Here is a 10903-nt window from a genome sequence, read left to right as displayed (position 1 = left end):
AGTCGATCCAAGGATCATTAACGTGATCTTCATTTCCCTCCAACCCCTTCCCTTCCTCTGCAAAATCATGTTTTTTTAGGATTGATCGAAACACGTTGTACGATTATTTCCAAATTTTTGGATATGTTTTGCAAAGGGATGAACTCTTCTTATGCTTTCCATATGTTTCCACTGCACCAAATTATTGAGTAGTTTATCAAAAATCCTAAAAAAAAAAATCTAGTGCGAAATTGCATTTATTAAAAAAATACGACTACGAACATGTACTACATTATTTAACATAATTAATCGAATGTACATGATATTTCATCATTCGTATCAATAGAACAACCTTTGAATGGATCTGGATATGATATCCAATAGTAATTCCCCTCGTTCGTCCTTAATTTAACCCTAGAAGAAAAGAAAGATATAATTGAGGAAGCATATAAAAATATAAAATAAAATTGGCGTTTTTGTACTACCAGATGTCCAGATATCCGTTCCCTTCGCTGGGAGAGTCCCACTTGAGCTCAACAGATTGTTTTTCTCCGAGATCTGCTTCCTTAATCACAGTTCTGTTCAAGATTGGATTACTTTGGGGTCCTTTCTGCCAAGATCCAATTCGAGCATCGGTTTTATTATCAAGTGCCTGAACGTAGAATTCACAGAAAACATTTCCTGGATCTCCGGTAATTGTAACTAAAAACGTAAAATCGGTCTTTGTAGTTCCAAAGATTCGTTATCAGTTCTAAGTTCGCCTTCAACTTACCAGTTATTGTTGTTCCTGGACTATACTCGTAACTCGAAGCATTTACTTTGTACGGAGGTAAGTCCTCACGTTCAGCAGAAGTTCCATGAACAATGTTGAAATTGCCAGAGAAATTTGCTAAAAACTGCACAGAGCAGAGTCCGAGAATTAAAAAAATCGGCCAGTTCATTGCTATTCCTGGATGAACCACTTTACTAAGGAATGATTCAAGTTTTCAGCTTTTATAAACTGGTGAAAATGCTGATGTTTGCAAATATTCATTTACATTTCACTGAAATTCTAGGAAATTGATTATTTCTAAACAAATCATTTTAAAATCAAATGTCGTGATAACGAGGCGGTGTGACCCCGAACATCAATAACCGTGTAAACAGACGGAATTTCCACGGGAATTCCCACGAGCAAATGGTAAATTTGCTATACAAGCGCCCTCTGCAAAAGTGCATGAAACTGCCCGAATGTCTTGAAATATTTTGAATTTCAAATGGAAATTTTCCGTTGGAGGGTGAAATATTCAATTTTCTAAAATGGAAAAAAGCTATCTCGATCGAGATAGCTTTTTGCTTCCGGAGAATTCCGAAAATTTAATTTGGAGTGTTTTTAAGCAAATAATATATGAAAAAACATGTAAAATCTCCTGTAGTGATCAAAACATTGATTTAAAAGCAAATTTGAAATCGAATAATAATACTATAATAATTTTGAAAGGATTAGTGTTTCTGGATTAAATCAAATATTCATCAATAACATTTCAGAAGAGGTTTAAATGATTGGAAAGGCAGATTCAAAATTTATCTTTTTCAATAAATCCTATTATTAAAAAATGTAAAGAATATAATAATGTAAATAAGGAAATACAAAGAATAGTAAGAACTATCGAAGTTCACTGATGAAAATTATAGCCAGAAACCATATAAACTGCCTTTTCGGATATAAAATATTACTTCAATATTTTTTATTGTTTACTTTTTTTGGAAATAAAATTTTAAAATATTTTACAGTCTTCTTGTTTTTTTAAAACAATTTGTATTCAATTATTATACAATTAACTAATTTTTGTAAACATCTCTGTTCCGAATGAATTGACTGCTTGGTCACCCAGGGATATTTTATACATTTTCTCCCAACACTTTATAAAATTTTAAATTATCAGCACTACAATTAAACGAAAATTAATCAATAGGTCCTATCAGCAAAGATATCCAAAGCCTGTCGTTGATTTATCCACTTTAATTGGGGGTTTTTGACAAGATATTTACGCTATAACAACGTTTCTAATCATTTCTCGAGAAATTTTAAAAGATTTTCCATGAAATGTATTAATAGATAATATTACTAATATCCTTGTGGTATAATAAAGCCACTTTAATAAAATAAAGTACGTAAAATATCTTCTAAATACACATTCCGTTATTTATATTCGGAAAAAACAAAATTTGAAATTCAAATCTTCGGAGCATTTTTGTGTTGCGCTTGAAGTCCACCAGAGGCGCATAGAGCGGATGGTAAAAATTTGACAGTTCAATATGGGAATTTCCATCCGGAATTCCCATCCGGAATGGAAAATCTCATGGGAATTCCCGTGGGAATTCCGTCTGTTTACACGGTAAAATGTTATTAAAGTATCCGTTAAACTATTTTTTGTTTTTAAAATGTTTGTCCATTGCTTATCATCGGAAAAATTATTTCTATTAAAGGAGTGGTAAGGTGATCTATGGTATACTCGATCTCTTGACTTTGAAGCTATACTCTTAAATAATTGATTTCACTCGCACAGGGAGAGCTAATTGAATTGCAACTCCTCCAAATCTTGTACATTTCATTTGAAAACGAATTTTTCTAGCCGTGATTGGAGTGGGAGTATACGCCTTCTGTGTAAGTTGCGGAATTCTTCAATCACCATCTTCTCCATTTCAATAGTCCACTCTCTCTCTCCTTTTTATGTTTTTGGCTGTCATACTCAATCAGGTCCATATTAGCCATTTCGCTCACTCTTATTTACTCATCTCTCATCATTTTTCTTTTTGTTCCATCACAAATCCTATTTTTTGCTCCCTTATCTTTTATCATACTTCCTTCTTGATATTTTTGCGTTCAATTTGGAGCTTTTAAGCAAGGTGTTTACATTCACACTTCACCTCCCTATAAGGTGAATCACTAAAAGCAAGCTGAACTTCGTACCAATTTGACAAGTACCAAATTTTAAATTTGACCGTTAATACACTGAGAAAAAATGGGATATGAAGAGGGAATTACTTAGTTTTCAACAGAAATAAAGGTAATTTTCGATGAAAACGCATCTCCAGAGCTTATTGAATCCTCTATTGACTCACAGGAACTTAATAGGACTTGTGTTGTAATAAAATTATAACATTTTATCGATTTTTTGGGGAATCAGTGGCGCAATAGGCAAGACCGTTGGCTCTTGGGCGGATCGATTCCCCGGCTCGACTCACTGTTGTGAGTTCGAGTCCCGCCCGGTGCAAAGATCTGAATGTCTAATTTAGACAATTTTCACATGTTCAATAACGTAATATAATGCACCGCCTCGCCCAACAACTCCGGGAGCATGGAAGAAGCATTCACATCACGGGAAGGCGCTCCTGGGCGGTCTACAATGGACTTAGCAGATTCTTCCAACACGGGATATGACATTGTAAAAATGATTACCTTGTAACAAATATCTCGATACGATTAATAATAATCGATTTTTTGTGATTCAGTACAGAATAGCCAGCTGTCAAATTGGTACGAACTTCAGCTTTTTTCAATGAAATTTGGTATCAGCAAAAAGCTGAAGTTTGTACCAAATTTTTGATAGCTTCTATTTTAATTAATTCACAATTATTCACTGCGGGATATCACTGGGGTGGCCAGGAAGACGCTAACTACCCCCTGAGATACTGGGGAAGAGGAATCCTGGCCACATTCACTTGAAAATCCGTAAATAAATTTGGTACCAAAAAAGCTGAAGTTCGTACCAATTTGACAGCTGGCTAATTTGTACTGAGCCACAAATTTAATAAAATGCGATATTTTCACTATAGTACAAGTTTTATTAAGTTTCTGGGAGTCAATACAGGATTCACTGAGGCTCTGAGGATGGAATTTGTGTGTAATTTCCACTAAAACGCTGAAAAACCACTTTGTTTTCATTTCAATTTGCACTACTTTTTTTCTCAGTGCACCTTCCGAAATTTGGTACTGTCAAATTGGTACGTAGTTCAGGCTGCCCGGCCGGAACAAATGTTATACAATATTAGATAAATATTATATACTAATAGGTAGAGTAGGCCTACTATAGTCGGGATAGTAGGCCGATTGTAGGCCTACCCTCCATATAAAAGACTGTGTCGTTTTACTAGTGGAAGAGACTTTTTGCCAGAATTAGTATTGGTGTGACTGCCGTGTACGTGTGAATCACAATTATTAATTTTATCATCTGTTGAGGCCATTTTCTTACAGGAAACGTAATTCTTAAGCTTCATTGGCTACTTTTATGCCTCTTTTCGTATAAAACTTTGCAAAATAGTAAAAATATTGCACATTTATTTTCGATGTTATTGTGGCAGTGGAACATATCAGAGACACTGTAGAATGAGTGGAACATATCTCGGACAATTACAGGGTACGAATATCATATATTTTTAACACTTCGAAGAACCCTAACTAAAAGTGTCACGGAAGGACCAAGTGGCAGCCGCTGCCACTTATCGGATTTTACATAATATTTTAATATTTTTACATATATTTTAACATTCGGAGCCTCAGTCAGTTCTTTTCTGGTGTCTGAATCAGAAATTTCACCTCCTTGGGTACTGTATCTAAAGATTTTTAACCATTCGATGTTTTCATTTTTATCAGAATCATGGAGTAAGGGAAAGTAGTCTGCCTTTGAATGCGGCTGCCTTTGAATATTTCAATTTTTCTCTTATTTTTCAAAGCAAAAATTCTACATATGAACAATAGTTAATACTATTAACTATTTTCTATTAACTTCGCTTAACAAAATGGATTTTGAGCTTTGGTAAATAAGAGAAAAATTGAATAATTCCCATAATTATTCATATTTCATACATATTTCCCAATTCAATATTTCCCATAATTCTTCTCAATAATTTGCAAAAACACTTTCAATTTGTTCTTTTAGGGCTTTTATACACTAACAATCAAGAAAATTACATCTGCAGAACGTCAAACTGCCATATAAAATGCATATGGCAGCTACTGCCACTTGGTCCTTCCGAGTGCAGTTTTTTGTTTTTGCAATATATTTACATTAATATTTAATTTTTATTAAACATTTTATAACGAAAAAATAGCCAGATAAATTCTGCACGCATTCAATCAGGCGTCCAGGCGAAATGATATATTCTTCACTATAAAAAATAACATTGAAAACTAAATTGGCAGCGGCTGCCACTAGGGTCCTTCCAAGTGTTAAATGAAAAATATAATACAAATCGGACTCAGATTTTTGTCAGACTAGTATCATAGAAATATGTTATAACTCCGATTTTGTTCCGGCCGGGTGCTATCACTAAATGCATTTTTTAGGTTATGGGTCAAATTTCTTCCGAAACACATTCCGAAGAATAAGAAGAAGAATGAAAAAATATCATTTGACAATTCCGAATAATTACTGTGATTCTCTTATTTTCACAGCTATTGTAATCGACCGATTTGATCAATTGTCTTTGTTAATAGTACGGAATATTTCTGATTTCATAAAATTACCTTCATTAAACACAATTCTCAACAAAAACAACATTTTTTAAGCAACTTATACTACGGTGCGACTCTGATAACTTTCTGTATTGTAAAAGTGCTGGATTATTTTTGCTGTAAATGTGTCGTTTGGTCACAAAATGATTGCACCCAGGATTGTTTTGAGACACTTCGGAAGAAATTTACAGGTAATTAGAGGATTTGCTTCGAATGCTGCAACAGAAAAGACTTCCCTGTATGACGGATCAGTGTGTAAAATGATAAAATTGAGGGGATTCCTGCTGTCTGTTCAGTGTGAAGATTTTAGTATTGTTGCATTACGCAAATACTACAGGAGGACACAGGCATCGATCTTCGATGCCTTCTACATGCTTCAGACCTAGGTCAAAGGAACTGCTGCCATTGAGTGTTTGGAATTCATCAGTACAGCAGACATTGCACATTTGCGACATGTTAGTAGGAACGTGCTATTTTTTAAGAATAAGAATCATAGAAGTAGAGCTCCCACGGGTTGGATTTCCAAATTTGATCAGCAAATATATAACCAGCAAATAATTCGAGTTGATCAGTAAAAAATAAAAAAAATTAATCAGCAAAAAATTAAAAATGATCAGTAAAAAGAAGATATGGTTAGTAAAAAATTAAAAATGAGCAGTAAAAATATTCGAGTTGATAAGCAAAAAATTAAAAATGAGCAGCAGAAAAAAATTTAAAATGAGCAGTAAAAAATTAAAAGTGGTCAGCAAAAAATTAAATATGATCAGTAGAAATATTCGTATTGATCAGTGAAATATTAAAAAGTGGTCAGAAAAAAATTAAAAAGGAGCAGTAAAAAATAAAAATTAATCAGCAAAAAATTAAAAGAGGTCAGTAAAAAATTAAAAGTGGCCAGTAAAAAATAAAAATCGGTCAGTAAAAAATTAAAAATGAGCAGTAAAAGATAAAAATTGGTTAGTAAAATATTAAAAGTGAACAGTAAAAAATTGAATGTGGTCAGTAAAAAATTAAAAGTGGTCAGTAAAACATTAAATGTGATCAGTAAATAATTAAAAGTGGCCAGTAAAAATTTAAGAGTGAATGATCAGTAAGAAATTAAAATTGGTCAGTAAAAAATTAAAATCGGTCAGTAAAAATTTAAATTGGTCAGCAAAGAATAAAAAGCCAGTGATAATCCTAAATCAGCTTATAGAGGTGCATTTCCATCGAGATCGGAAATCTTCTTTTTCTTCCATTTTTTTACACTTTTGTTTTTCCCAGTTTTTTCTTTGAAATCTTTGTCTTCGGTAACTTTTGTTTTTTGAAAACTTTGTCTTTGGAAATCTTGTCTTTCATACATTTTTCACAATTTTCATAAATTTTGTCTGTAACATTTTGTCTGTGCACAAACATATTTTATAACTTTCCAAAAATTTCCCTTTTGTCAAAAAATTTTCATTTGCCCCAAAGGACGAAACTAAAAACTTCCCAAAACACTGAGAATTTCCCTTTGCCCCAAAGTACGAAACTAAAAACCTGCCAAAAACAAGAAAATTTCGTTTTGACTCAAAGGATGAAACTAAAAATTTCCCAAAACACAGAAAATTTTCCTTTGCCCAAAATGACGAAACTAAAAATTTCCCAAAACACAGAAAATATCCCTTTGCGCCAAAGGACGAAACTAAAAACCTCCTAAAAAACAGAAAATTTCCCTTTGTCTCGACAGGCGATACTGTTAACTTCCCAAAACACCCTTGTCCCAAAAGACGAAACTAAAAATTTCCCAAAATACAGAAAATTTCCCTTTGCCCCAAAGGACGAAACAAAAATTTTCCAAAACAGAAAATTTCCCTTTGCCCTGAAGGGAAATTTTCAACTTTTTTATTTTTCACTGATCACTTTTTATTTTCTACTGATCAAATTTTATTTTTTACTGCTCATTTTTAATTTTTTACTGAGCATTTTTAATTTTTTACTGACCACTTTTTATTTTCTACTGACCACACTTTTGATTTTTGCTGATCAAACTACTGCAGACCAACAGGAAGATGATTAACAAAAATATCGAGATGTCTGCAAGTGCAAGTGTATGTAGAGACAACTGATATGTACAATAAATGTAAAGAAGAAAGAAATAAAGTCGTTCACATCTTTAAATTATCTTCTTTTATTTAACTTCGACTTTCGACTCTTTTAAAGTTCAAGGTAATTTTTCCCTCGTCTTCGTACGCGTTCACCCAAATCTCGAAATCCTATTTTCCTAACGACCCCCTTGACTTTCTTCAGATTTTTTTTCTCGCGAAACTTAAAATCATTAAATGTGTTTAATTTTAGACTAGAGTATGTGTGATGCGAATATCTTTCATTTTTTATCCATAAATTTGTACCCAGTTTGTATACAAATCAAAAATGAAGGGAGAATCACACCACGCATAAGCTATAGCAACCTTACTCTGAATTTTATTTTGGCGCCATCCGAAATTTCGGATCCCGCCAAACCCGAGTAGCCATTTTGATGACGTAGATAGTCTCACTGTGACGTCGCTGATTTTAGTGATTCACCTTATAGGGAGGTGAAGTGTGAATGTAAACACCTTGGCTTTTAAGGACGGTGAAAAATTGTTTTCCAATTATTCACCGGACGCGCTTCGATCAAGGATCGAACCGAGGGCCTCTGCGTCACAAAGCCAACACTTTGCCTATTGAGCTACCGAGACCCCTTCAATAGTCCACGCTACTTTTTCCATTTTTGTTTGACAGATTACTTGGAGAAAAAAACCTACACGTGCCAACTGTGATTCGGTCAGTTTTCGAGCTATGTAGTGCTGCCAACTTTGTACGCAGAGGGGAAATGCGAGAGAGAGGCAAGATAAAACAATTGCTATCTTTTTTTTTGCCATTCTCGCAGTTCAGAAAGTATTAACACTTGGAAGGACCCTAGTGGCAGCCGCTGCCAATTTAATTTTCAATTTTATTCTTTATAGTGAAGAATATATTATTTCGCCTGGAGACCCGATTGAATGCGTGCAGAATTTATCTGGCTATTTTTTCGTTATAAAATTTTTAATAAAAATTAAATATTAATGTAAATATATTGCAAAAACAAAAAACTGCACTCGGAAGGACCAAGTGGCAGTAGCTGCCATATGCATTTTATATGGCAGTTTGACGTTCTGCAGATGTAATTTTCTTGATTGTTAGTGTATAAAAGCCTTAAAAGAACAAATTGAAAGTGTTTTTGCAAATTATTGAGAAGAATTATGGGAAATATTGAATTGGGAAATATGTATGAAATATGAATAATTATGGGAATTATTCAATTTTTCTCTTATTTACCAAAGCTCAAAATCCATTTTGTTAAGCGAAGTTAATAGAAAATAGTTAATAGTATTAACTATTGTTCATATGTTGAATTTTTGCTTTGAAAAATAAGAGAAAAATTGAAATATTCAAAGGCTGCCGCATTCAAAGGCAGACCACTTTCCCTGACGCCATGATTCTGATAAAAATGAAAATATCGAATGGTTAAAAATCTTTAGATACAGTACCCAAGGAGGTGAAATTTCTGATTCAGACACCAGAAAAGAACTGACTGAGGCTCCGAATGTTAAAATATATGTAAAAATATTAAAATATTATGTAAAATCCGATAAGTGGCAGCGGCTGCCACTTGGTCCTTCCGTGACACTTTTAGTTAGGGTTCTTCGAAGTGTTAATCTTAATATTAATCTTATATGTGACATGGCCATGAATCGGACGATGTACACTTCGCACGCTGCCCGAATGAAAGCCTCTTGAACTTGAAATATAAATCCAGTATGAATGATTGGAGGCTTTTAGATAATTTACAATGCGGATTTTTTTTTTAGTATTAGTCCCGGTCTGCGGAAATGCAGGAATGCCTGATATCGATAAGTCGAAAGGATTTGTATACGGTGAACCCGGTGAACACAAAGGCTATTGTGCAATCTAAATGTGCAACGAAATGTTTTTTCAAGCCTATAATTTTTAGCGCGCGATTAGTATATGACGATGCTGAGTCAATTTCAAATCAATTCAATTTATTCTCTTCACTTATGCCTGGTTGCGGCTGCCGACAGGCTTCACTACCAATCCTATCAGCTAAATGGCACAAACCACTGAATCATTGATCGTATATGCCGAAATTTCTTCATGTCGTAACACTTTTACAATTTCAATCCTTTCAATAATAAAAAATGTGAATGATAGTCGCGCGGTATCAGGAGTAAGCATGGTGAGGGATAAGTCTCATCTTGGCCAAGAATTTATGTGTTCTTTAAAATGAAATGTATGGATATGGGAGGACAAGAAGAGGTTATAGTAGGAATATCAGAAAGACACAGATCACCCATTCAAAGGTATCACCACGACCCAAGCATCCAGGGGCACCTCCGTCACCCTAGAGGCCTAATTCAGAGCTAGATACCCTATCAGCAGAGTAGTCCATGAGGTGGATAAGATTAGATTGTACAGGAAGTGGTACGATCTGTGGGCTGCAGAGACCTAAGCTCTATTTGAGTCCTTTATGTCTACACAACAAACCTTACTCCTCTTTTAAAACCTGGCTGAACTGCAGAACATGCTCATCTGCTTAGTCTTAGTCCATGAGGTAGAAATGTAAAGGATGACAGCAATGGTCTGTCATACCGGCTTATCGTCATATTGGAGTCATATCATGTTCACTCATTCCGTTCTTAAGATTTCATTCCAGAACAATTTCCCGACTACTATAAGTGTCAAGAAAGCTGCTCCTTGATTATTCTATAACAATCTATTTTTTATAAAAAAAATGATTTATAAAATGTTTAAATAAAGGCTTTAATATAATATTTCAACAAAAAAAAATTAATTTTTAATTTTCTTTGTGAAAAGAAATTAATTCAGCCAATTCAGCAAAGTTTTAATAATAATATAATGATAATGCTGTCACAATATTCCATGAAGGAACAAGTCCTTCCTGCAAGGGAATTTCTAGACATGCATTATTGTTTTTTCTTGTACGGGATGAGATTGTCAGTCCCATGCCCCGTGGAATTAAGTGCAGCGAAGCTCACTGGAAACAATCCGAATACCTTTAACGCCAGAAAAATTCCTGGTGACCTAAAGGCCTTATTATTTTATAATAATGCATTTTATTTTCAAGAAATTATTGTGAATAAACAAATTAAGATAGAAAATTCAAACCAAAAGAAAATGAAAGAATATTAAATTCTCTAACTTTTAGGCATAGTTATTTGACATATAAAATGCTCTATTAAAGTGGGAAAATTACTAGAAGATGGAAAAAACACAGAAAAATGCACCATTTTAGGTGCCCTTTTTCAAAAAAATTTTAAAAAATATACTTTAATTTCATCGTAGGTGCTTGATATGTTCACAAGAGTTATAGAGGATGAAATTACGCGTCAGTTTAGCTTTATGTGACTA

At 33.7% G+C, this 10903-nt stretch overlaps 1 protein-coding gene across 1 annotated transcript; it reads right to left on the bottom strand.

Annotated features, from left to right (window-relative positions):
• Positions 1-220: 220 nt before the first annotated feature.
• LOC129809698 (uncharacterized) lies at positions 221-943 on the bottom strand. Its single transcript, XM_055859731.1, has 3 exons — positions 752-943; positions 465-681; positions 221-393 (listed from the first exon to the last, which is right to left on the bottom strand). Exons 1-3 carry the CDS (start codon positions 918-920, stop codon positions 285-287), a joined length of 495 nt encoding a protein of 164 aa, XP_055715706.1. The 5' UTR covers positions 921-943; the 3' UTR covers positions 221-284.
• Between the last annotated feature and the right edge of the window lie 9960 nt (positions 944-10903).

The sequence above is a fragment of the Phlebotomus papatasi genome, chromosome 1 (assembly GCF_024763615.1).
Source record: "Phlebotomus papatasi isolate M1 chromosome 1, Ppap_2.1, whole genome shotgun sequence".
NCBI classification, from domain to species: Eukaryota; Metazoa; Arthropoda; class Insecta; order Diptera; family Psychodidae; genus Phlebotomus; species Phlebotomus papatasi.
The sequence above is the reverse complement of the archived record's forward strand: the minus strand, read 5'-3'. Positions and strand labels throughout refer to the sequence as shown.

What these genes read in the sequence shown, in the direction of transcription:
- LOC129809698 (XM_055859731.1), bottom strand. Translation starts at nt 920, where the DNA reads ATGAACTGGCCGATTTTTTTAATTCTCGGACTCTGCTCTGTGCAGTTT. An exon ending in TCCAGGAACAACAATAACTG is followed by an intron (nt 682 to 751) that starts GTAAGTTGAAGG and finishes TTACGTTTTTAG; the next exon opens with TTACAATTACCGGAGATCCA. An exon ending in AACGGATATCTGGACATCTG is followed by an intron (nt 394 to 464) that starts GTAGTACAAAAA and finishes CTTTTCTTCTAG; the next exon opens with GGTTAAATTAAGGACGAACG.